Here is a 27,828-nt window from a genome sequence, read left to right as displayed (position 1 = left end):
GGTTAGTCAGCTGTTATTTAGATCATTGATGGGGTATTTTGTTTATTGTTATCGGTTGTTTGATTGTTAATTTAGTTAGTGAGTCGGTTGGTTGGGCAGTCATTCAATTTATTAAAGTTAGTTAATGGGTTTGTTGGATATTAGTTATTGAGACAGCCGGATAGTTAAAATAGTTGTTTGTGTGTTGGTCGGCTGGATATTTAGTCAATCAGTGCGCGGGTCATTTACTTGGTTGTTCAGTAAGTCGGTTGAGATATAATGACCAGTTGGGCAGTAAAAAGTTGATACATTTGTTTACTTTTCCTTTGCAAAAGTCTGCTTGAAATGTGTGTAACTGGCACCTATTAGACTGGCATGTAACGGCTTCTGACTCTTTGCAATTTTTCCGTCAAACAGACCGTTTAGCAATGATTGGCCTTGGCAGAGGTCTGCATCCTACTGAGTGACATTATATTTATAGTGTCATATAGACGACAACGTTTTGGTGTGTCCAAGTGGCTGCATGACAACTCTCACGTACGCCAGATAATAATGTCCAGACACGGCTACTAAAGATCCTCCTGTAGTGACGCCAAGATCTGATCAGCTGATCTCCTTTAAGATGATTAGCAGTTGCTGCACTCAGACGAAAGCGCATTATACATGACACACTTCACACCTTCCATGTTCATTTATATGAAGACACACAACGTGATTGGCAGCGTGACAGTACATGCATGACAGTACATGCACATGCAGTGTTCATTTCAAAGCACACAATTACAAAATAGTTTTGGAAGTCGACTGAGGATAATTTAGAAACATTAAGAGAACAAAATAATAATGCCCAAGTCAAGCGTTTGCCAGTCGCGTTTTTTTTCTTGTGTGATTAAAGTCATTCGGTCCAAATAAAAAATGCTCTTTTTGGCTATTTTCATAACCAAGCTGAATTTTTTTGCTGTATTTGAGAGTTCACAAACTCCCGAGAATCGAATCCCTCTTGTATCCATCCGGCCGATTTTCTCCGAGCGACCAATCACAACGCAACAGTGTTATGCGACTGTGACAAAAACAAGAAGCGCTGAGGCTGTGTGAAACAAACAAATAAAACATGGCGACTCCAGTGGGCGAGTACATGGACGCTGTATCAATTAATTCTGTTTTCGCAGTTTCCTTTTTGAAAGAACAGCAAGTGGTGCATAGTACATTTTTAGTTGGTAAAGATGTCCACGCTCCCCCCCCCCCCCTTTGCCTACGATGACCAATGACAACATTTTCATCTATTGCCGTGATTGGTTAAAAGAAACGTTTGGTAGGCGTTCACAAATTGCCACATCGCCCAATCAACTCAAAGTATTGTACTGAATGTCCCGCCTTTCCCAAGCAGATCACATTGGAGAAATTCCAGATTGATATTGTGTTGAATTCCTTTGAGTGATTCATAATGTCAAACTGGCTCTTGCTAGGTTACTGTTTTTGTTGGCCCGAACATATACTGTACATTTGTGCTGGCTTGGTCGTGCCAGTGTCTGAAGGTAAGACGTGGCCTCACACAGTGGTGTACTGGCCACAAGCTATCAGGCCAATGTTAATGTTGAGCCTTGTTCTCTGTCAAATTAATTTTCATAATTACAAAACTAATTCAGCGCAAATAGTATTTCAATGCACTTTTGATCCTTCCCATTTTTCAAAACATGTATTCATATCTGCGCCAAAATTAATATTTCTTCCTTGGCCCAAGTAGTTTTAATAAGATAGAGATGATTTGTGTGTCAAGTTGTAATTGTTTTTGATGGACTGTTGTGATAACATGCAGGGAGATTGAAACAGTACATATGGTGTGGTCCACAAGGTCTGCGTCTTTGTGGCTAATGCCTGCTTTGTGGGGCAACATGGAGGATTTGTGCCGGTCTTCATGCAGCAGCTGCAGGGGTTTAAAGCCACACTGGCCAGACTATTTGGATCTTTGCATCTCATGTGATTGTTTTCGTTGGTATTAACGATTGCGAGACGAGCCAGCGGGGGATTAATGCTGTGATGTAGGCTTTTGGGGGTCGTGGCCGACATTGGCAAAGAAAAATTAGATCAACGCTGACCTGCCGCTTGAGGATAAAATGTTCAGTATGTATCATTTCTGTAATCCAAGGAGGGTCATGGTCACTCTTGTGGCTGCACAATCACAAAAGAAAAATCATTACTGGATATCATAAGTGTCACACAAATCAGCCAAATAGCATGGGGATTTACTTACTGTAGCATTTTATTTTTACCATCCTCACATAATGTTTTACACAAGTGTCTTTTTGCATCCTGTTCGATGGCCTCTCCGAGTGGTAAAGTTCAGTCTGAATGTGCATGTAAATTACAGTGAAAAATCTATCAAGTTAAACGTAATGTATGTTACAATGTATGAAACAAATGTCAATGTTCCAGGGTCAGTTGCCATCATAGAGTCCTTACTTGATGAACATTTGTGCCTTGAGATACGAGTGACCAGACTTAAAAACTTAACTCACTTCACAACAAGCAGCAGTTTGGCACATAGTGAACATTTCTTTAAAAAAAGAGGCTACTGGGGTACTGAATAGCATCAATGCGGCGTTCATCCTATGTGGAAAACGATTACAATTACACCAGCTTACTTAGTCACTTACGGTAGTTGTGAAACTCTTCTTCATTGCAGTCTGTGTCAAGTCAAGTCACGTGATCGATCATCTGGTCTAAAATATTGGTCAATACTCTTTTTTTTCTTTTTTCCCCCTATCAACGCACAAAAATTCACCGCTTGTTTTTAAGCTGCCGCTGACCTTTTGCCAAACGAGGCTGTCGGCAGGACATGTGAGCTTTCGGCAAAGTGACGCTTAACCCGTGCGATGACACCCGGCAAAGGGCTCGCTGATTATTTATGAGCACGGTAGAACCTCTAAACGCAACTTAACTTATGCAAGTATGCGTAAAGATGAACCTCAACATCCCAGCGGCCCCTCACAGAGCTGCGTGTGCGTCACCTGATCCACATTGACCTACATCTGCGGTGAATATTAGCATAGGTGTGACATAGCATATTCTCACTGGAGTGACTCGTCAACTCTTACCAAATGGTAAACAAAAGATGGATGTGCTAAAGCAACTGCAGCTAATCTTTCTTTAGACCTACGTAAAAGTCTGCGTGTTGTTTTTGCAATTCTATAACAACCACATGTAACTACTGTAGAAGAGACAACAGGAAGCAGAGCTGAAGGCGGCCGAAATGAAGATGTAGAGGTTTTGTCTGGGAGTGACCAGGTTGGATAGGATTAGAAATGAGCTCGGCAGAGGGACAGCCAAGGTTTGATGTTTTGTGGACAAAGTTAGAGTGAAAGCAGATGGCTTGGACACATCCAGAGGAGAGAGATAGTGAGTATATTGCTACAAGGATGATGAGGACGGAGCTGCCAGACAGAGAGAGTAACAGAGAGTGAGAGGAAGGCCTAAGAGAAGGTTGATGGATGTCGTGAAAAAGACATGAGGGCGTTTAGTGTTGGAGAGGAGGATCCAAAAGATCCACTCCGTACGAAAAAGAATGATACGTAGTGGCGACCCCTAATGGGACAAACAAAAAGTAAAAGAAGATTATGAGGTGTAGTATTGCCAGATTAAAGCTATATATCATTAGTATTTTTATAAAATGAATTTAATATTAAGGGGGCCAGAATTTATATTAGGAGAAAATTTGATTATGATAAAGTTACTTTTATTTATATATATATATATATATAGTTTGTGGTAAAATTGCCATAATGTTTTTTTTAAATATAGTATTTTATGTGTTATTTATTATTATTATTATTATTATTATTATTATTATACTATTAATGGTGTTTTGAGGATAGTGTTTTTTTAAATGCATATTTTGAAATTTGAGTTGCTGTTGAAATTATGAGAATTGTCCTATCTTTTTTGAGAGGACAAAAAATTCAGTAAAAATTTTGTAAATTACAATAATTTTCTTGTCCTTTAGAACCACTGTTCTACTGTTACCAGAATAACATTATATAAGTTAACATTTATCTGAGAAAAATGTAATCATACAGAAATAAAGCATTTGAATTTTTAACTGTTTATATTGCACGATTGATGAGTGAGATAGTTAATAAGTAGAGCATGTTGTGCTCGTCTGAGTATGCCTCCATCCTCACATTGAAATATCAGCTCTGTGGTATATTACAGTAAAGCCCGATACAGACATCAATCTGACACAAACAGCTAAAAATAACCAGGCTGTTGGAATAAGAGGTGGTAGGTGTCATCAACAGCTGTGTTGATCTTTTTGGAGACACCACGTAATTTGAGAAAATACGTTTTTGAAAAATGTACTCTTGATGGCAAATATTTTTACTAAAAAGATTACTTGAATATCATGTTGTTGTTGAAAAAAGTTACGGCTTTGTTCTCAAGATTTTATTTTTTGAGGGACAAGGTAATCTTAGGAAAAATAGTAAATTGTTTAGGGGGATTTCAATATTAATGGTATTTTTCTGAGAAAATAGTAGAAGAATAAAGTCTCTTTTTTAGCAAGACAATTCTTATATACTTACAAGAGTGCTCACATTTTTTTGAGAGGAGAAAGTAATCTTATAAAATTAAAAAATGGAAAATAATATATGACAAGAATGCCCTTTTCAGGGTGGGGTGAGGGGGTTATCATGTTTATTTGGAATTTTTGTATATATATATATATATATATATATATATATATAATTTTACAAGGAAGAAGTTAAAATTTAACAAGAAAGAAAAGGCAAAAGTAAGATAAAAAAAGGGAGTGACAAAACATTAATTTTTTTAAAGAAAAAGTTGAAATCTGAGTAGTTGACCTTTTTCAAGAAGAAAGTTTGAGTATACCTGATTAATACTTAAATTTAGCAATGAAATATATTGTAATATAAGGTAATTTAGAATTTCATCAAAATGGTGAAAAAAACATATTTTGAGATTTTGTGTGTTGTTGTTTTTTTCAGCTAGGAAAAAGTGGATTTTAGCAAGTGAAATTGAGCAATCCCCGCCAAACATATTCACTTAAATGTTACTACTTTTTGTCTCAAAGAATCTTAAAGGTATTCCATAGTGAGAGAGTAGTCATATCTAATAAAATTTAATTTTTATTTCTGCGTTTGAACCATAGGGAAGCTAATAGTGTTTTGGATTACATACATTGAATACATTTCAAAATGCTGCCCTCGTGTTTCTGTGTGTACAAAACATACAAGGTGCTTTTCCAGCAAAATCACCACACGAATCCAGTTCACACAAATGTCTCCTTTCTTCCTTGCCTCACATTCACGGCTTTTTTTGTTTCAAGTTTGTTTGCATGATATGGTTTCTTCTTGAAACCATTCAGTATTTACCAGAGCGTTTTTGTTTTTTAATAATCCAACTCCAGCTCCATTTCCGTGCGGACACGGACTTAGTCAGGCTCGTGTGGTATGCTGTGCTCTGTCTGCATGGCAACCGAAGAAAACAGACCTCACCGTCAGTCAAGCTGCACACAAACGACTTGACTTTGTTTTCGCGGACTGGACAGTCTATTTGTGAAGCGTGAGAGCAACTGATATTCGTGTGCAAAGGTGAGAGAGTCTAATGCTGTTTGAGAATTGCTCTTGAAAACAAACGGGTCGAGGTTGACCAGCGTGTTGGCATGAAAACAGAGCCTCGCGACACATGGCGTGTTTATCGCCATGCCATAAACTGCAGCCGGGAATGGTAGGCCTCCTGTTTGTGTCGCTTGTTTTCGACTCGTGGAAAATGTCAGGCGGCATCAGCAAAATCTCGTGGCACGTCACCAAACAAAGATGTTTACAAAAAGTATATCAAGTGGTACTGCCTTGACTTATGAGTTCAATTTGTCCCATGAGAATCTTGTAACTATTATTCTTTTTCTTTCTTTTTTCTCCATTGAAATCAATGGGACAGCCATTAATTTATTCGTTACCCAAAAACAGCAACAAAAAACAATTTTTAGTAAAAAAAAAAATAGCACTCAAAGAATGAATTGTTTGTGTCATGATTTCATGCATCACATTGTGAGGCTGCTTGTGATGTGTGCGTCTTGGCCACCAGGGGGCAGTATAGAAAGTACAGTATACCCTTAGGGATGTAAACAAAGGAGAGGTACACTTTGAGTTGAGATTTCACATTGAATATGCAGTAAAATTAGTCCTTTTTTGCAGAGTGAAGAATATATTCCTGTACATTTTAGTATATTGTCTAGCTACATTTGTTATGAATGGCACTGTTTGTGTTCGAATATCCGTTGCCTAAAGGGTTATAACACCACAGCGTCAATGCTAGCTTCGTTAGCATTTTTGCATTGTTTTAGCTTTAAGCTATCAGGGTTTCGTCAGGCAAAATTATGTGGTTTGTTTAAATACGCAATGTGGAATTGTTTTTGGTTTATTTAGTTTTACAGTAAACTTGAAGTAGGAGTGGACGATTTTGTTTTCTCTGTGTGAAAGCTGTATTCATGTTGAATTAATTGCAACAGGTGGATACGCGGTTTCATTGGAGTCAGAGGACATTTAGTTAGTTCTGCTTGTCATTATACATCAGTGGCATAGATGCAAAAATAAATACTACACTAATGTACCGCAGAACAGCAATTGGCACACACGCTAAGAAACGGTGTGAGTTCAAGCCAACTGTAACTTGGACATTTGCCGAAAAAAAGTCCCGTCCTCGCTTTGAGCCCTCACGCCCTGGCTTTCGTGCCATCCTCACATCCTTAAATTTCCCGACGATGCGCTGGTTCCTCGCTGTGTGTAATGAGATCCTCTAAGTGACCTAGATAACACCCGCACTTTATCGCTTCTGACCCATACTTCCTGGTATTGCACTGCTTTGCCAGGAAGACTTATTCCTGATGATTTTTTTTTTAATTTCCATCCCGTGCTCCTTGTTGCTGAAGTTGAAAATCTAGATTACTTAAAAAAAATATATATTAAATCATTTACAGATAGTTCATATGCCGTACTTAAAATTCTGTCTATGAATACCTCTACATGTGGTTAATCGATGTCTGGATGAGGGTTAACGAGTGACATGTAGGTCAAATGAAAACCATGGCCTACAATTTATTAGTGATTTACTTAACTGCAGTTAATTATTTACATTGGAAACAGAAGCAGGACACACCAAAAAAAGCTGAATGGGCAGAAAGTGGACTTACTGAAGCTTTGACCGACGCTAGACAAGATTGACTTTATTGCTTCAATTCGCAGTTGAGCGAGTTCACTGCACTTGCGTCGGGACATGAAAAAATGCTTGTGAAACTGTTGAGTTAAGCCGGTCATTTTCTGCCTTCTGAGGTGACACCAGAGCAGTAACAAATTGAAAACATTTTCCAACCAACCCCTCAGGTGACTTGTTTAAAAACGTGATTAGCAGCTTGACTTTTTCTAGTGTTGGAATTTTCTTGGGTGGCTGCAAAGAAAAGTGTCACAGATCTGTAAAGGGCTGAGCAATGTGGCTGAAAATTGTATCACGATGTATTTCCTATTGGTATTGCGTGACCAATTTTCAAGGAATGTACAGTTTTTGTTTACGAACTTGTAATGTGCAATGGTGTTAACATCCATGCTCCTCCAGCAGTGCCGTAAATGCTTATTTGCGGAAAACGTTAGCCCAAAGCAGTTTCAACCTTCATTCATTATTCATGCAATGTTAAGTAGGGCCTGGCCGATATGCATTTTTTGAGGCCGAGGCCGATTTTTGGCAGAAAAAAATGTTGATTGCAGATTAATCTGCCGATTATTTAAAATTATATCCTTGGATGTTTGCATCCTTGAATTTTGAGAAAAGAAACTTGGAAGGAAAATGACAAAATAAAACAGTAAAAAAAAAAAAGTGAAATAAAAATCAAATAAACTAAAATAATAGCAACTAAAAAAGAAAGTAGGAACAAATACTGACTGCTCCTGTGCGTTTTGGCCTCTTGGGGGCAGTGTGATGCAATTGAATTATATTAAAATAACGAATTTTTCACACATTGGGAATAATTTGTGCCTTTGTGTAGTGTTAACTTTATTGTGGGTGTGTTACCACATTTGTGTGTGAATATTCATTATTTGAAGGAAAAACACTCCCAAAGTCGATGCTAATTTCCTCTTAGCATTTGAATGGGATCCTCCCTTCGCTTTTAGCATTAGCGCTAGGCTAGTGATGTTTTAAAAACAAAGCATGTTTTGTATGTAAATATACAGTGGATGTAATTCTTATCGTCTTGCGTTTAGTTTTACAGTTATGCTGTCATTAAACACCTTAAAGGATGCTTAGTGACAACAGAATAACCAGAGTAACATACGCTACACACTTGCAAGTTGCTAATGCTACGCAAGCAAAATGGTGCATTCAGGATACTTTCAGGGTGTAGGAAACTTCAGTTTTCTTTGATGATAACGTTTTAAGGGAAAAAATAATCTGCCATTTGGCCGATTATTTTGGCCGGTGTTTGAAAGGCAATAATCGGACGATTATAATCTGCGGACGATTATAATCTGCGGACCCTAATGTTAAGTGTAGCAAAAATAATACTCTCTTGGAGAGCATGCATTACTGTTGACCAACCGTTTTAGGTCTACTTGTTTGTTTGTTTTTATCCGATTGTGACTTCAGTGTGATTCTTATGGTTAGGGACGGCTAACATCGAAGCTAGCAAGTCAAAGACAGGGGACTCCCTTACTTTTTTTTTTGCTCAAAATGTTCTCTTATGTGTGCTTGTTATTGTGGCACAAATCTAACACCATACTATATTTTTCTATTTATTAAATTTACAATGATTGTCATTAGTTACTTTAAAGTATCCCTCCTTTTTTTTTTTTGCAGTGGTTACATCCGGTTCATTATTGTTGTTTTAATGAGCCTAACTTGGGACGTGAGCCTGTTCGTAGGTTTATGTACAGTTCATAGAATAAATGTCAAAATAACTGACATATTACAATATGATCGTCACAGCGACCGATTTCAGCTTGCTAAACTATAAACGGAATTTATTTGTTTACCAGGCTAATCAATGAAACCAATACAGTGTAAATATTTGAATAAGCTGTGGGCCAATGGGTGCGGGAAAAGTTGGACCCTAAGGTCAGAAAAAAAGTTGAGGCCCTGCTTTTAAGGGATGGCGTGACTCAGGCTGGATTGTTTTTGTTCGAGCTTTGCTGATTCTTTGCTGCTGTCAATCATTGACTGCACGTCTGAGGACTGTGGCGTGCGTGCGTGCGTGCGTTAATACCGTCGGGCTAGAACAACTCCTCACATAATGAACCCGAAAACTCCTCCCGCGTTCTCTGCCTGCTTCTCGGCTCTCTTGCCTCCATTGTGATTGGCTCAGTCAAGTGGAGTTGCCGCCCCAATTTCCGCCGCTCCGCCTCCCCAGCCTGCTGGTGTTGTTGCCTGGTTACGTCAGGACTTTACTTGGGCAGCGCCTCCGCCGCGGCTGGATGTAGGATGCACCCGGGCGCTGGTCTTGAAGACAGCAGCTGGATGTTGTTCACCCTGCGGGAGGTCTGACTGAACAGCAAATAGACGCAGTAGTCAGCTCAGTTTTTTTGTTTTTCAAGAAGCCCTGTGTAAAAAGTGGTAACAGCAACCATGAGGATGTCCTGTGACGTTCTGCTGCAGAGGTAAACACGGCAGTTGCATAACTCAGGAATGAATGAATGCTGTGGCATCGCACAATTATGAATTATGAATGCAAAGTGGATTTTTTTTTCCTCGCTCACTGTTTCATCATTTTGTAAGAGTTCCTTTCCATACGGCGCATTCTCTTTTTGACTCCGGCCTGTCGAGGAGTCCTGCTGCATTTGCTGCATTCATTTGATCGTTTTTCACCCCCTTAAAATTTAAGCATTCTTTTTTTTTTTTATAAATTTCTTATTGCTTAATTTATTGTAAAATACGAATGTAATATTGCTATAATGATTTTACATGCACATTTAACAAATTTGATAATTCAATAACTAGTTCATTCTAATGAAGGTAACAATGTTAATTAATAAAGAATGGATTATTAATTTTGATGTATTTATTTTATATCTAACAATTTGTATTCTATGTAATAATTGCTTAATTCAGTTCTATTTTTTTTTTTTTTTATAGATACATTTTGATGTCATTTTATCAGATTTGCAAGCATTTTTTTTGTTGGAAATGAGCAGGACAAAATGATTCCAAGCTGTATTCATTCTTCAGAAACTCATTTTGAATGGTCTGTTTTCTCCGTTTTAATATTCAACAGTATTCAATATGCAAATGACCTATGTTCCGATTGGCTCTGTTCTCCTTAATTTGATGCGGGAACGAACCAATCGTGTTAGTTGCCACTGCTGTATGTCACCGTCTCTTCATGGACTTGTTTGGCACGTTTGGTGGAGGTCGGCTTGATCAACGTAAACTTGGTTCTCAATCTACTCTGAGTTATTAACTTTAAACCTACATGGTGACATCACACGACCTTGCAGCCTCCAGAGGTTGATGTGTAAGTGTGTCGCAAACATAGCACAGTTCGAGCTCTGAATTGTTTAGGAGCTTCTCCAAAAATAAATTGAAACACTTTATTCCTTAACCCGTCTTAGATTGGCAGCTGATTCAAAGTTTTAGACGCCGTCGCCATCACTCAGTTTTCAGGGTTGAATAGATGTGTAGCGGCAATAAAGTCGGCATACCTGAATATTGAGTCATGATCCTACGTACATCACAACACCAGCGAATTCAAATCTGAGGCGTTTTGCAAGCCTTTTGCCTTTCAGTCATTTAAGTTAAATTCGACTTATAAAACAGTGGGAACAATTGATCATCTTATTGTGGGACTTTATATTACTATAAAATGAGAATAAATTAACAAAACAATTTTGTTTGTTTCTTTTTCATCCTTATCTGTGACTGGCATGGCCCATTTGTCCATTTCTTCGTTGATGCAAAAGTTCCCAACTTGACGTCTCTTCGCCTTGAAGGGCTGTGAACGCCTCACACCCCGCTAACGGATCCGTTTATGACGTGTCTGCGTGCGTCCCGGTCGTAATCGCTGACTCGCTGACAGCAGCACCTTTAAGGACTTGCCCACAGTTTCATTGCCCGTGCACATGGAAATACATATTTGAAACCTCAAGCTGTTTTTGTTTTTTTGGGGGGTATCATTTACAACGAAACTCCTTGCAGCTCTGCTTACTAAAGAAGCTATGGGCCTTCACCCTGAAGCTATGGGCAGAGTAACTCTAAGTGAGGTTGTCACAATCTATCAAAATTGACACGCATTTACCAAAATGGGCAACAATGACAAAAAGATTAACTTTGTAATGCAAAATCCAAAGAAATAGCAAAACAAGCATTTGATGATCTAAAGGCCTTTTCTTGCATTACATCATCTGGGAATGTTGCAGGATGTTGTAGCACCTCTCGAATATTCAATCGCTTAATTGCTAATGATTACCGTATTTTCCGGACAATAAGTCGCACTAGACCAAAAATGCATAATTAATTCACTGCCATTGACATTTGAACTATTTCTATTAGTGTAACATTTTTTCCCCACTTTTGTTAACAAGGGTATGAAAACCTAGATTTTTTTTTTTTATTGTACATCTAGAATATCAAATTTGTGATTAATCGTGAGTTAACTCATATATATATTTTTTCATTCACTGCCATTGACGGCTATAAACATCAAAAATTCATTTTAACTATTTCTATTAAACATTTTTTCCCACTTTTGTTAACAAGAGTATGAAAACCTAGATTTGTTTTTATTGTACATTTGAATAGATATAAAATTTGTGATTAATCGTGAGTTAACTAGTGAAGTCATGCGATGAATTACAATTAATAATTTTAATTGCCTGTCGCCCCTAATTTTAATAATCTTTGTTTTCTTTTATGAATTTATGGCAGTGAATGAGTTAAGGTAGAAAAAACATACATACGTCGCATTAAGTATATACTGTATAGTATAAGTCTAGAGTGCCCTCTTGTGGCTGTCTGTGAAATTACATCCCCCCAGTATATGTTTGTCATATATAAATCGCTCCAGAGTATAAGTCGCAAGAACAGCCAACCTATGAAAAAAGGGGTGATTTATAGTCCGGAAATATGGTAATTGTATTGGTGCCAAACAGGAAAGTAGTACATTTGATCAAAGGAAGTATGTTCAAGGGTTACATTTTGACTAAGAGGCAATATTATGGGATATGTCAGCCTAAGTTGTTACAAAGTCTTTGCCGCATATGTACACTTAGGGTGCATTTTTTTCAAAATCAAATCATCGTAAAGCTTTTTTGTTTTCTCCTCAGGGTAATGTTGCAAGGAGTCTTTGAAATTGTATTAAAGTGTTTTGGGATCATAGTTTGTGGCATATTTACGGTTTAAATGATTAATGTAGGCAATTAAATGTTTTCATATTTATCATGTCTAATAAATTCTGCATGGACAACGATCTTGACTCTTTAGCATCATCTTGGAAAGACTTGACGCGTTACCTCACAAGTCCACTTAACTCATTCACTGCCATAAATTCATAAGAAAAATAAAAAAAGATAAAAAAATTAGGGGCGACAGGCAATCATTTTTTTAAATTGTAATTAATTGCATGACTGAAGTCAAATTTTATATCTGTTTTAAATGTACAATAAAAAAATATATAGGTTTTCATACTCTTGTTAACAAAAGTGGAAAAAATGTTAAATAGAAATTGTTAAAATGATTTTTTTACGTTTATGGCAGTGAATTAATTAATTAAAAAGAGATTATAAAAAATTCAGTGCATCAGGCAATTACATTTTTTTATTGTAATGAATCGCATGACTTCACTAGTTAACTCACAATTAATCACAAATTATATATCTGTTCTAAATGTACAATAAAAAAAATTGTTAGCAAAAGTGGAAAAAATGTTAAACTAATAGAAATACTTGACGTTTATAGCCGTCAATGGCAGTGAATGAGTTAATTAGCTTTGTCTGTCTGGAGGCCCCTCGGCCCACCAAGGACAAGTAGTCGTTGGGTCCTACCAATATTAAGATGGCACATTATCGCAGGTTTACATAACATTTCTAGCGCTAACCGATGCGGCCCCAAGTAGCGCAAAGCCAAAATCTCCTCTGCTTCGACGCCGAGATGTTTGATGTAGATGTGGTCATATTCTGTCACCATGTTAGGAAAGGAATTTGGAATCTTATTTCCATGTAAAGCCGTTAAGATGGAGGATGTCTTTCATGTCAAGTGTTTCCCCACTTAACACCTTGAGACTTGAGTGTGTACTTGAACTCCTCATGTACTGTATTGATCCATATAACATGACTGCCCTTGCGTTGTTACGTAAACGTGCTGCCCCGGAATGTGCCCCGGTGTGCGCTTGCGAGCATCCACAGCCGCGTCTCAGCTGTGTAGAAAGAGCAACTGTGCAAATGTGACCTCGATAGCACACACACAGTCTCATATCTTGTTATCAATTAAGTAGCCTAAATAACAATGTGGCCGCCTAAAGTGGCGCCGCTGACTTTGTGTATGCGTTGGCGCCCTTTGTGAGCATCCTTGTAATTGTCCTTATTCTGTTTCCTGTTTTGACTCCCTCGCTCGCACGTACTCGCCAAGGTCGTTCCATCTCTGTCATGGCAGTCCAGGAGAACAGGATGTTCTAAGCGCGTCTTCTTCTTTTTCTTCTCACTGCAGCTCCCACCTCTCCCCTGTGCCCATGCTGCCTGCTGAGTCTGCAGAGTGAGTACGCACACGCACGCACACGGTATACATGAAAGGTACCTAGATAGATAGCTACAGGGTAATAAAACATGGCGGAAGGCAGGTGATGCAGAGCTTCTTTTTTTTTTCATTGCATTTTTGGGTTTTTTATTTTTCACCCAGTTTTATTTGTATTAATTGTTTTCCTAATTGTTGTCACATATTTATTTATTTGTAATTTTGTTTTTTGGAAGAAATCTAGTGTTTTCCCATATTAAAAAATTTTCTCATGTAATTTCTGTATTTTTTCCTCAAAAAAATCCCACTTTTTTTTTATTAAATAATTTTTTATCATATTTTCTGTCTGATAGCTTTTATAACATTTCTAATATTTGGCATTCTCTGCTAATGTTTGTGTATTTTCTATCGTGTCATCGTTTGTTTGTTTTCTACTATTTTTGTTCTTATTTGCATATTTTCCTGCCTCCCAATATTTTTCCGTCTTTATATGTGCTTCTATTTATTTCTTCCATTTTTTTTGTATGTTTCCTCAACTTTTGTTTCCTTTTTTTTTTTAAATATGTTAAGAATTATCGTTATTGCTTTGGCTCCGAGTAGCAAGTGTACCCTCTGGCTTTGGCCCCCTCCCTATAGTAAATCCTTCACACATTTCTTTGAACAATATCACACTCGTACTGACCGCCATGATCATTTTGCGTCACGATATGAAATGCTGACATTTGAATGTCATCTCTGTGATGAGGAAGAGGAATGGTCAAAGGTGCGACAGAAGCGGGTTAATAAGGTTTGAAGACAGCAATAAAAGTGTTAGGTCATAAGTGGTAGTGTCACAAACCACAAAATAGGGAGGGGGGAGCACTTTCATGAGTGTCAACCTGTGCATTGCGTGGTCACGCCCAGACTTGTTGATGATGCCTTCTTAAATGAAGTGAAAATCAAATGTCAAATACTCCATGCTTATATTTTGGAAGGTATGCTTTTATTTAATGTGCACATGTGGATAATAATATAATTTTAATGACTGTTTATAATTTGGTTTTATTTTTTTTAAAATCCCAATACATACCATATTGAAAGAAGACAGTATGCATTAAAAGTAATATAGACTAAGTTAGGTTTGCACGTTGGCTTGTCTCGCGGCAAGCGTACCAGCTTCTCATGTGGTCCTTTTTGCTAAATGAATTGCCCACTCGTGCTTAGATGGTACAGACAGCTGCGTACACACTATTACACCACCATGTTCCCGTCACGTGTACCAAGCCTCTGCTGGGCCTCGGAGCTCAAATAAACGAGGAGGAAGATAAAGAAAGCACACCAAAATCTCAGTAGATCTTAAGGATCAAGTGTGCGGTGGGACGAGCGTTTTTACCTTTTACAGCCTGGCTTGATTCTTCAGCATCTGGCTTTCGACAGATATTTGACTAACTTTGTCAAAACATTGAATACTGTATGTGCTGTCTAATAAGGCATCTTATCACATATAACATATAGCATAATGTAACGTTTACCAGCATTTACTAACATAATGCGTATCAGCTTCTCACTGGAATTCTAAAATGTTTGTCGTGTCAATGAACTGGCGTTGAACATGTGTTGCGTGTCTTCAGGATCATCGAACGAACCATCAGGGCAGCAGTGGAGCAACATTTCTTTGATCTCAAGTCCTCCATTGAGCAGGACCTCGGCACCTTTGACAACCAACAAGGGTGAGAGACCAACACGACTTGACGCACCGAGCGGTGTGTGTGACACACACGTTCTCCTTATCCTCTTAACCTTCTCTCATCTTCTTGCAGTGACATAGTGCAGCCTGCTGGTTGCCATGGTGAGCGCCAGCAGAAAGCGGATCAGGAAAACACACAGGTGAGAGTGGAAGAAGTCTTTGAGGCTTGATTTGCCATATTGTTAATGGCTTGTTGTTTATTCCTAAAAGGATGCGCAGGGGGAGGGTTCGGGAATGGAGCTGGACGCCGTCCGAGATGGCGAGAACAACATGGATGCCGCCAGGTAGAGGTTCATTCCACCTTTTTGGTTCAGTTTGCAAAGCGTCTCTCGCATGCTTGGAGTCACTGAAGGTTAACATCGTCCATGTTTGCAAGTTGCTTAGCTCCAAGCGGCCCGATGAAGTCAATTCAACAAAAAAGTCACTCGGGTCGTCATTCTACGCTCTTGTCTGCTACTTGAGTTAGCTCATGACAAAAACGCAGTTCAAATCATCACACCAGATGGCTGAGCTGCCATGTGAGTCACTCGTGATGACGTGTCATGGCTGCTGTGACCATTTGGACATGGCGCTTAGTACCTCCACCAAGGACAACATGCAAGTCCGATAAATCGATTTAGAGTCAACATCATCATGTGACATGTTCATACTATGTCAGAGTTCAACATGAACTAATAGTAATGTTTTGGTTTATGTATGATTTTATAATACTTTGTTCCCTCTGACACAAAAGGGGAAATATTAGATGTGACTGTATTTGTGTTGTGCTTTCAGGGAGGACAATCAGCCTGGTGATACCACAAGTTGTGTAAGTTTGCACACGCATGGGCGTAGCGTAGTGTAACGTGTATTTAGTGTTCGACATGCATTGCATCACATGACGTGATAAATAACAAAGCTCAAGTTGTACACACCAAAATGCAAAAAATAACGTAACGGAACAGACCTGACATTCCATGTGTGATGCTACAAAGGTAATCCAGTAAAACATATGTAGCATTGTGTAACCTAACGTACAAACTATTGAACGCACGCATAATTTAACATAATGAACATAACACACACTCAGTAGCACGCGTAATGCAACCAATATCGTGTAGTCTAGCAGATTTGACATAACGCGAAACAAAAAGTAACACACATTCCCTCTCGTTCTCACCTTCCAGGACTCTTCTTCATGCGACCAGAATGCCAACACCAGCCAAACATCAAGCAGTGGACACGCCCCTCACATCCAACTCTTCCCCGACCACCAATGGGATGGTGCGTGACAAACAGACACAAAATATGACTCGTCGTCCCCCAGCCTATTCGCCATTCACAGTTTGCGGTCTTTTTCTTCTTTTTTTAAACTTTATAATGTAAAAAATAATAGCCCCCCCCCAAAAAAACTCACCAAATCCCGCTTTCTGTAACTCCACAAGAGGTTTCCCAAACGACCTGCACCTTCTAAGGTGACATGTTAGCGGAGCAATAGCTAGCATCGGCCCCTGACTAATAGCCGGCCAGGTTGAATGTGAGTAGCATTGTGATGGAAGATTCCGGTAAAGGTCCATCAGGGAGCAAAACTGGTTCAAAAATGTGCGTGTTGCAGCCAGTGTTGGGCAGTAACTAGTTACTAGTAACGCATTACTGTAACTTAGTTACTATTTACAATAACTAATACTCTAACGCATTACTTTTTTAAATACAGTAACTCAGTTACAATATGGTACGTTAGTCAGTTACTTGATCAATTATTTAATTTAATTGTACGACACTCCTGAGGATAAGCGGTTCAGAATCAAAACTGGATGGCTGCTTCCTGTTTACAATGGATTGCCGCTGCCGTGCTAACAAAGAAGACGCATTGTGGGCGGGGATCGGATTCGGCAGTCGTAGAGATCAAGGCGAGCGAAAGACGAGATTTTCCACGTGGAAATACGCTCATTACTCTACTTTACTTGAGCATAAAGGAACAGTGTGTTTTTTTCAAAGTAACTTAAGAGTTACTTTTATTAGTAATACATTACTTTTCTAAGTAATCAGAGTAGTTGAGTTACTTTTCAAATGAAGTAACTGTATGTAGTTAGTCTTTTTTTTTGTAACGAGCACAACACTGGTTGCAGCGAAAGGACACAAACGCTAACAGTGGTGTAAGTTGACAGCTGAAGATCCATTAATTTCCCAAATGAAGTTGAAGTGGTGCCTTGAGATTATGGCTGACCCGACAGACGTTTTTCGAGATGCAAACCCCTTTCTGCCAAATTTTTGCTTTGACTTGCAGGCATAACTTGAGGTACGAACAAGCACCCTATGGTGGTGGTGAGCTCAACTCACTTGATAACATGCAGCAATTTTACCAAATGGTGAACAGGTCTCCATAAAGAGAGGCTTCAAGCTGGTCCACTTAGCTAAGTCTGCTTTAAAAATAAAAATAATTGGTATCACGATTCCTTTAAGAAACAGATAAATTGAAGTCAAATGGTTGAGCAGCACATGTAGACACTGTCAATACTCGGAGGCATGTATTTTTTGTCCTCTGCTAAAAACAACTATTAGTGCAATTTACTGAGCAGCTGTGGACATATTTGTGTGTACAGGTAGCACTCCTGTACAATGGTGCCCCCTTGTGGCCAAGGCATGCACACCGGGAGCTGCACAATCACAAGACTCATGACATTACGATTATTTAATTATTTACGTCCTGATGAATTATTATGTTTTGATGAAGTAAAAAAAAGAAAAGATAATTGCTATTTCCTTAAACATTTTATTTTATTTGTTGTTTTTGTTGTTGTTGATTAGTGATTATTCCATCCATTTCTCTGGGGAAAGATGGGTGATAAAGTTGTTGGGTTGTATAGTTATAACATTTCACTTATGTGAAAAGGATTTACTACAAATTTAACTTTGCACTTCTATCTATGCCAGCAACGTATAGTGACAGGCAGGTTGACTGTAGTGCTTTTAGTGGATCAACGAAGCACTATTTTTTTTTTTTGCGTTGACCGATGGGAGCTCACCACTCGTCTTCTCTTCCTCTCCCCTTCCTTCCTTCCACGCAGCACCTCCTCCTCCTCCTCCTCCTCTTCATCATCATCATCACCACCTCCCTCCCATAGACTTCTCATGTATGCACCTGCAGAAAGAAGGCCAAGGTGAGTGGTTGTACTGTGAGCCAGCGCCCCCCCCCCCCCCCCCCCACACACACACACACAATCCCCTATTCAACTGAACATGACGACACCCGTCCTCCACTTCTCCCTCCCATCCTGCTTACATAATCAAATGGCTTCTATGGGACATTGGTAGTCCTGGTTCTCGCTCTTTCTTCTTCCAAAATGTCAGATTGACCTCTGTGCGCCCTAACCCTTCAAAACAACCCCAGTTGTCTGAACATCAACTGACCACGTAAGACTTGTCCTCCCCCCGTGTCCTCCTGCAGATCCGGTTCCGGCCTTCAAGTCGTGGCAGGACGACAGCGAGAGCGGCGAGGCCCAGCTGTCCCCCCTGGCGGGCCGCATGGTGCCCCTCCCCCTGCTGTTGCCGCTGGAGGAGGACGACGGGGACGAGGGTGGCGACGAGGCCGGGCGGGAGGATGCCTCGCCCTCGTCCTCCCGCTCGCACCCGCACCTCCTGGCGCGCCGCTTCCTGGACTTCGGCGTGCACGGCGCACAGCGCTTCCTGCAGCAGGACGCCGACGCCACCTCGCCCACCAAATCACACAGGTGAAATACACACTAAAGAAGAAGCCTATTGTAAAAGTGGAACGACTGATTGAACTTTTAAATGTAATAAAACAATTTTTTACTGTGAATTATGTATTACATAGGTAAGATAATTACATTGGAGTGCCACCCATAATAAGTGTAATAACAAATCATCTGTACTTCTGCCATCATTGCTCTTGGCTCCCTCTTGACCCGCACGCGACCTCTTCAGGCCAAGGCGAGCGTCGTTCGGCTCCAAGGATTCGCTGAGAGGAGGCGACTCGGTGACGCACCAGCTCACCAAGAAGCTTCAACACCTCAAGAAGAAGATCAAGCAGTTTGAGGAGCAGTTTGAGAGGGAGAAGAACTACAAGGTACAAGAACGATGCCAAGTACGGAATGTGATATTGTGCAACTGGAAAGTGTTTTGTCAGCATTTTATTTTACGGCCGTATGCTAAAATGTAGGGAGGACCAAAACTGCCAAAATTAAAAATGAATGAGTGAATAAATAAATAAAAACAAATATAAATGGGGCTCACCTTTATTTACTTATTAATTTATTTTTTATTTTGAGTTTTGGTCCTCCTTAAAATTCACAAATTAACTTTTTTTTGCGTTTCTGCCCCCTTATTTATATATTTATTTCCACATTTATTTTTTATGTATTTTTTTATTTTGGGATTTATTTGTACTTTTATTAGTTTTTTTTCTCCATTTATATTTTTTGTGTTTAATATTTGAATTAGATGTTTTATAATCGGGTTTTTTCCCCACCTTTATTTATTTATTCATGTATTTATTTTTTTATTTTGGCAGTTTTGGTCCTCAAAATTGACTTCTTTCCAATTCACAAATTCACTTTTTTGCGTTTCTTACTTAATTGTTTGTGCTCTTTAATGCTCTGGCAAATAGGGAAGTAGTAATTGGTGTCATTGTTGAAGAGATACATCTCCACTGATATGTATCGGGCAGAGCTAAGTTTAGCCTGTGTTGTCAGTGAATGTTATGCAGAGCCTTAGCCACATGTGCATGCACACGCACATTTTCCTGCATTTTCCAAATCTACAGTATAAGCCACTTTTAGGGTAATGTTCTAAGATGAGTTTGAAATATTAACATTTACGCTTTCAATAATGAATCTTTTTGCGGGGCATCAATTATTATGACGTGAAAAACAGTTGACGGATATATACGTCGGCGGCAGTAAAAAGTTGGATTCCATCGGCGGAGTATAAATGTCTGCAACAGAGAATGAGTCAAATTTGGTTGATTTGACATCAAGTGTGTCGTATTGCAACTAACGATACAGAAAATAATACGTAACAAAACATTTGCATTTTGTGGTCACAGCCTTCTCACGGCGACAAGGCAGCTAACACCAAAGTCCTGAAGTGGATGACCGACCTCACCAAGATCCGCCGGCAGATCAAAGGTAGACACTCCTCGCGGGTATGGATGCGAGTGCGTGTCGTATGAGCTGTGAGTGTCTTGTGCCATGGCCACGCACGCACGCACGCACGCACACACGCACACACACACACACACACGCACACACGCACGCACGCGTGCAAACTCACTGCATGAATGCAGCACTAACCAGTGGCTCTCACACATCCACCCATCAGTGGGACGTCTGTCAAATAGCAAACATGTCAATTTGTCCCGCACGTGGATGTCGTCGCACCCGGTCCCGTGGCGCCCAATCTCGTGGTCTCCCTCGGCGAGGCGACCGCTCCCTCCCCCGCCCGGAGGATTTGTCTTGTGAATAACCTGAGAAGCCGCTCACCGCTTTCCTCCCTCTCTCGCCCCGACCGACCCAGGACGCCAGCACCACCTTTTCCCCAGGAGCACGCTGAGGCACCAGGCTGTGCTCCACTCACACAGGCGCCACTCCGCGCCGCCCGCCCCCACGCCCCCCTCCCATTGCCCCCTCAGTAAGTAGCAGCGTGCCCGTAAGTAGACGCGTCCACTGTCAGGTGGCACTGTGAGAGCATCCCGCTTCTTTCATGTCCACACGTGCTCTGTGTGTGTGCGTGTGTGCGTGTGATGTCAATCAAGATTGTGAGGTAATTATTAACACAGCAATCACGTCATTGGTCGGAATCACACATTGGCCCTTGGGTTGGGTTTTCAAGTTCGGGTTTCGTGCAAAGATGAGTGTTGTTGATTGGGGGTTTCAGATCAGGGTTAAATGAGGGTGGGGGGTTCAAATTTTGATTTGAATATCGAGGTTAGGGTTTCAAGTAGGGATGTTTGATACCACTTTATTTCAGTACAAGTAGTATTCACTCTTTGGGTACTCGCCGACATCAAGTACCAACGCCGCTAGTACTTTGGATGTGTAAAATTTCATTTAACAAAACATTGTCAGATGTGTCAGACTGCCGCAGTACAGCGCCAACTACTGCTGAGTAGGGCTGGGTTTAAAAAAAAATTAATGGAAAAAACATTATCAAATTGATTTTCTTAAGCCTGTTATTGATTCATAAAACCATAACATATACAATAATTGTATTTTATGTATGTCTTTTTCCCATAAATTCTTAAGAAAATAGAATTGTATTTAAATGACAATAAAAAAAATTTGATCTTACTCTTATTGAAATTTACTGTTCACATGAATTTTAAAGTATTTTCTTACGTTTATGAAAGACCTGACTTATTGCACTTTAAGACAATGCATAATATTTTTTATTTATATTTACAATTATTGAATTAGATTATGAAAATATTTTCAACTCATCTTTGCTGATGTCAATGTTTTTGTAACACGTTACTTTCATTAATAAACTAAATCATACTACTCCCGCCGCAAAATTTCTTTTGGAATTTTATATTTGTGGAATTTTTAATCATGTCCTTGACATTTAAGAAGAATTGATGTGCCATAATTAATCGATATTGGTTTGAATACAAGTGAATTTTATCGGGGGAAAAAACAAAATCAAACTGAACTTTTGTGAATCTAAATCAAATTGATTGAGGAAATTAGAATCGATTAGAATCCTGCTGATGAGGAATTATTATTATTATTTTTAATTATTACCCGATAACCAAAAATGTGGGTGGTGTCATCTCGATATTGACACCTGGGTCAGGGTATCACGCTAGTGTTTGAAACAAGGTTAGGGTTTTAAATAAGGTTTCAAATGAGTTAGGGTTTCAAAACAGGGTTTCAAGCATGACTTAGGGTTTCACATTAAGTTTGAAATCTGATTTAATGCATCATGGTCGGGATTCAAGTCTGGGTCAAGGTTTCAATCATCACAATATCAATGTTTGGGCACTTTTGGTGTTACCGAGTCACGTCTGTCTGTTGTCAGTGTCACATGCTGCACGCGTGTCTGACCTGTTGTCCATGTGTTGACGTCAACTCAACCTCAGTCACGGTTCTCCCTCACGGTCTTTGTCCTCCTTCTCGGTCGTCGGCGCAGACGCCAAACACCGCGCCGAGAGCGAGCTGGGCCCTCAGACTCGCCCTCGCAGCAACACGCTGCCCAAGAGCTTCGGCTCCACGCTGGAGCAGACGGCGGCGGCAACGCAGCAGCAGCTGCAGCAGGCCTCGGCGCCGCACCCCACCCGCGAGGAGACCATGGAGCTCATCCAGCGACACGTCACCGGCAGGCGGCAGGAGGACGGCTGGCCCGACGACATCAAGGTGAGACGCGTGTTAGCATTAGCGTTAGCATTAGCGTTAGCGTCACACGATGTAGTCACTCTGTTCTTTGGTACTCGCCGCAGAAGATGACAAAAGAACAACTGTCCTGCGAGAAGACTGTCCTCCAGAAAAACTTGCTGCACTACGAGGGCCTGCACGGGCGACCGGTCAGTTCACATACTCACTTGCTGGTGGAGTCCTCTGGCGCGTACTCTACAATGTTTCCTCTTCGTGTGTGTGGTGCCAGGTGACTCGCGAGGAGCGTCTGGTGGTAAAGCCTCTCTACGAGCGTTACCGTCTGATCAAACAGATGCTCACCAGAGTCACCATCACGCCAGCCGTCACTGTGAGTTTGCAGACATTAGCGTCATTAGCATTGCTTGTGTCAATAGCATTGCTTGTGTCAATAGCAGTGGCGTTTGCATCTTTGTTTGTATTTAGCTTTAGCTTCATTAGCATCAATAGCAGTGCCGTTTGCATCATTTGTATTTAGCGTTAGCGTCATTAGCATCATTTGCGTCAATAGCAGTGACGCTTGCATCATTGTTTGTATTTAGCGTTAGCGTCATTAGCATCATTTGCTTCAATAGCAGTGACGTTCTTTGCATCATTGTACTTAGTGTTAGCGTCATTAGCATTATTTGCGTCAATAGCAGTGATGATTGCATCATTGTTTGTATTTAGCTTTAGCATTATTAGCATAATTTGTGTCAATAGCAGTGACGTCTGCATCATTGTTTGTATTAGGCTTTAGCGTCACTAGCACCATTGCGTCTATCTAGTCCAGGGATGGCGAGATCCGGTCCTCGAGGGCCGGAGTCCTGCAAGTTTTGGATATTTCCCTTCTTCAACACAGCTGATTCATGATCAGCTCATCGGCAAGCTCTGCCTGATAATCATTCTGCTGATTGGAATCAGCTGCAGTTTGAGTAGGGAAACCTCTAAAACCTGCAGGACTCCGGCCCCTGGAAGACCGCAGTTTGACATCCCTGATCTAGTCTATCTAATTGTGTGTGTATAATTAGCTTTAACGTCAGTAGCACATTTACATCAAGAGAGAGGTAGCAGATCCAGAAAGTAAAAATCCTGCCACAAGTGCTTCTACTCAACCAGCAGCCAAACAAGCTCCCTGGGAGCTAGCTAGCGTAGGTACAATAAATGAGCTCCCAGGGAGCTAGCTAACTAGCACCTGGGGCTAAAATCAAACCGTGACAGGTTTTTTACTTTCTGGACCTGGATTTGCCATTTCTGTACATCAATAGCAGTGATGTTTAGCTTTAACGTTGTTAGCATCATTTGCATCATTCGTATAATTAGCTTTAGTGTCATTAGCATAAGCAACGTTATTAGCATTACATAGTTGTCATCGCTGTTATTATTAGTTCTAGCATCCTAAAATTAGGCCAGTGTTAATGTTTCAAAGTAGAGTTTAAAATTTGTGTCTAAAGGCAGTGTTAGGATGTCTACCAAGGGTTTTAAGGGCCATTAACTCATTCACTGCCATTGACGGCTATAGATGTCAAAAATTCATTTGAACTATTTCAATTAGTTTAAATTTTTTAACAAGAAAACCTAGGAATAAAATGTTATTGTACATTTATAACAGATATAAAATGTGTGATTAATCGCGAGTTAACTATTGAAGTCATGCGATTAATTACAATTTTTTTAAAAATTAATCGCCTGACGTGATTAAAAAAAAAACGATTACTAAACATTTTGACCGTCAGTCGATTAAAATTTTTAATAAAAAAGTTCTAGGTTTTTATACTCTTTAACAAAAGTGGGGGAAAAATTTGAAACTAATAGAAATGGTTCAAATGAATTTTTGACGTCTATATGATGAGTTAATATGGATTACAAATGAGAGTTAGGGCTTCAAACCAGTGTTTTTGTTCAAAGTCAGATTTTAGGCCAGGCTACTTTTTCAGGGTTCCAAGGCTTGGTTTAAGCTATAATCATAATTGGCATTAGCGTTTTTAGCATAAGCTATGTTAACATGTGAGCATTTGCACAATAAAGCATGGAGACCTCATCATTAACATTAGCATAAATTAGCATTAGCAACATGTTGACATGTCCCGCCCAGGTGTCTCCTTCTACTAAGAGGAGAAGCCAAACCCTCCAGCCAATCATTGAGGGAGAAACGGCCCACTTCTGGGAGGAGATCAAAGAGGAGGAGGAGGAGCGAGAGGCAGGAGAAAAAGACGAGAAGGAGGAAGAGAAGGAGGAGGAAGACTTCAACGAGGAGGATGATGAAGATGAGGAGGAGGAAGAGGAGGAGGAAGGAGAGAGCAGTGGAGGAGAGATGCAGAGTTCAGAGGTCATCATGGCCATGGAGACCAGCACCACCGCGGGGGGGTCCATCAGGACCAAGATGGAGGAAGGCTCCGGGAAGATGGCGCTCGACCTGAGACTGTCCAGCTCTAACGCCTCGTCCATGTGAGAGCACGCACACACACACACACACACACACACACACACACACACACACGCACGCACGCACGCATGCACGCACGCACGCACGCACGCACGAGCACGAGCACGAGCACACACACACACAGGAGAAATGATCCAGATGACATCACTTCCTGTGTATGTGCGCGTTAGGCCAGAGCTGCTGGAACAGCTGTGGAAAGCAAGAGCAGAAAAGAAGAAACTGAGGAAGACCATTAAAGAATTTGAGGAAGAATTCTATCAGCGGAACGGCAGGTACGAGCACGCAGCCATGGATATGGTTTCATATTAGGGCGGCAAGCCGATTAGTTTGTGATGGATTTCGTTTTATTTTTCTCAACCTTGTTAGGAACGTGCAAAAGGAGGACCGCGAGCCCATGCTGGACGAGTACCGAGCCTACAAGAGACTCAAGGCCAAGCTGCGCCTTCTGGAGGTGCTCATCAGCAAGCAGGATTCCTCAAAGTCCATATAGACGCGCGCGCGCGCACACACATTCAGTCTTCACAAAGAGAAAAACGGAGCAACTCTCACCGTTCCATCGTTAGCGGCCTCGACCAATCACTGCTCCCCGCGTAGCATCCCACCAACCCAAGCGGGGCTTCAAAGAGTTGTTGCTCTTGACACCTCGGGACTTTTTAGTCATCCTTTTAACACACACATTTCAAACTTTTTTTGGGGGGGGTGAACAAAATACAATTTTATTATTTTTTTTTTTATTTTTTTTTAATATAAATTAAGCTCCTCCGACCTCATGTTCGCAGTGTTGGTGGTTTCCTGCTGGCAGGTCTCGTGAGACATTTGTGGAAAGCTCATAAAAGCCAGCGTTTTGGAGGCAAAGGTGTGTTTATGATGTTGAGGTGTTAAAAAAAACAAAAAAAAAACTGTTATTTGCACAGCGTTCTTCAGAATGCATCCCTGTTTGTGTGTGTGTGTTTTAAAGATGAAGCACTACTATACAAATATAAATACATATATATATATATATATATATATTGTGTAAATACAACCACACAAGGATGAATGTCATAAATGTTTAAATTATTTCACGGTCACCGCCTCAGTCCCTTTTCTTTTTCTTTTTCTTTTTCTTTTTCTTTTTCATACTTGTGACAGATGAGGTTTTTTTTTATTTTTATTATTGCTGTGATTTCCTCATATATATGACTTGTTAATGTGTGACGACAATGATTTTTTTTTTAATCTACTCCGCAAAGTGTACAAAGCAGCTTTAGACTTTGTTAGTGCGTGTGTGTGTGTGTGATCATGCTTGTCCTGTGATGTTTCAGATTTAAAAGAAAAAAGCTTGCATGCTAGAACATAGCAACAATGAGACAACGTTTTATTGTTTCTATTATTTGTGCCATAAAGAAGCAGCAATAATAAAAGTGTGGATGATCTACATGTTGAATTTTTCCTTTTTCTACATATGCGCACACAAACTTATTTCTGCCAAGGAAATTCACGAGTAGTGTATCTTCGCCCTCTAACGGCCACTATTGTTATCGCCAGAAACACCTGCTCTAAATATATTTTTGGGGGTCGTTATTGTTCAGTTAACATCACTATTACATACCTGAAGATGGTGTTTACAAATTTTACCTTTACAAATGACGGAAAGTCATTAATGAGGCTAGTCGGCTAAACTACTGCTTATGAGTTGTTTTTTTTAAACGTCTAAAGCTTTAAGAACGTTTAGAAACTACGTGACTAGTTAACAAGATATAATTAATACACTGAAAAATTATTTAACGGTTATGGAATTTATTTAAAATGTTTTAAATGGCTTCCTGTGAGCATCTCATCGCGTGTGCTGGATGACGTCATATCAATGCGACTATCGTTCCTCCGTTGTTCAGCAGAAGAATGAGCTCAGTCTGCAAAATATTTCAAACTAATGGAACAGGAGTATGTCCGCGCTCAACTTCAATGACTTTGATTTTATTATTTGAGTTTTTTCCCCTCAACTGCACTGGGACATCTTTATCTACATTTTTGGACTACTGCTACATTTGGAACTTAATCACACATGGAAGTGTTAATTCTTACAGTTTGTGTTCAAATAACATTTAGTTGCTAACTGCCCCATTTGCCCGCACCGAGTTTGGAAAAAGGCTTTTGTCTTCTCTGCCCTTCTACATGGAGCCTTTTGCAAAAGGACTAGAAATTAACAGGATTTATCTCCTCGAATGACTTTAAATCCATATTAAGATTATTTCGCACAGACTATGAGCATGTACCTGTTTTGTCAACATTTTATGTCATTTTAAATTGTGTTGAAACGTTACCGATATGTATGGCAAATTTACCAAGCACTACACAACACTGTTTGCTGCTGCAGATGGAAAATATTTCTTACCATACTTAGCAACAGTATCATTTCACTCAATAAAAAAAAAATAACCTGAACAAAATAGTAGGTTTTTCTTACTACCATTAAGTGTAGACAAATATAAATCTGTAGACAAAATAAAAAAGTATTTTCATTTAAGCACGTGCTTCCTTTCCACACTTGGTGGATGTGATTATTGCAATGTGCTTATTAATGTGGTCATTGGCAAGCCAGGGCTTTGACATGACAAGGACGCAATCCTTGA

At 40.0% G+C, this 27,828-nt stretch overlaps 1 protein-coding gene across 5 annotated transcripts in view; it reads left to right on the top strand.

Annotated features, from left to right (window-relative positions):
• Positions 1-26,633, top strand: part of fam13b (family with sequence similarity 13 member B) — a 47,821-nt gene extending 21,188 nt beyond the window's left edge. For 2 of the 5 annotated variants that reach the window (XM_086085881.1, XM_086085878.1), the window contains exons 8-24: positions 13,675-13,719; positions 15,309-15,407; positions 15,498-15,564; positions 15,635-15,708; positions 16,199-16,232; positions 16,591-16,687; positions 18,472-18,564; positions 18,852-19,134; positions 19,349-19,490; positions 20,469-20,550; positions 20,939-21,052; positions 22,553-22,776; positions 22,860-22,943; positions 23,024-23,122; positions 24,866-25,218; positions 25,387-25,488; positions 25,583-26,633. In XM_086085881.1, coding sequence (XP_085942007.1) covers positions 13,675-13,719; positions 15,309-15,407; positions 15,498-15,564; positions 15,635-15,708; positions 16,199-16,232; positions 16,591-16,687; positions 18,472-18,564; positions 18,852-19,134; positions 19,349-19,490; positions 20,469-20,550; positions 20,939-21,052; positions 22,553-22,776; positions 22,860-22,943; positions 23,024-23,122; positions 24,866-25,218; positions 25,387-25,488; positions 25,583-25,706 — 2,116 coding nt within the window. In that variant the 3' untranslated portion in view covers positions 25,707-26,633. The remainder of the gene's footprint in view (positions 1-13,674; positions 13,720-15,308; positions 15,408-15,497; positions 15,565-15,634; positions 15,709-16,198; positions 16,233-16,590; positions 16,688-18,471; positions 18,565-18,851; positions 19,135-19,348; positions 19,491-20,468; positions 20,551-20,938; positions 21,053-22,552; positions 22,777-22,859; positions 22,944-23,023; positions 23,123-24,865; positions 25,219-25,386; positions 25,489-25,582) is intronic. The other 3 variants (XM_086085880.1, XM_086085882.1, XM_086085883.1) reach the window with 3 other exon arrangements.
• The last annotated feature ends 1,195 nt before the right edge of the window (positions 26,634-27,828 follow it).

Source organism: Leptonotus elevatus, chromosome 9 (genome assembly GCF_054856555.1).
Source record: "Leptonotus elevatus isolate MCC_2025b chromosome 9, RoL_Lele_1.0, whole genome shotgun sequence".
In the NCBI taxonomy this organism is placed as follows: Eukaryota; Metazoa; Chordata; class Actinopteri; order Syngnathiformes; family Syngnathidae; genus Leptonotus; species Leptonotus elevatus.
The sequence above is the reverse complement of the archived record's forward strand: the minus strand, read 5'-3'. Positions and strand labels throughout refer to the sequence as shown.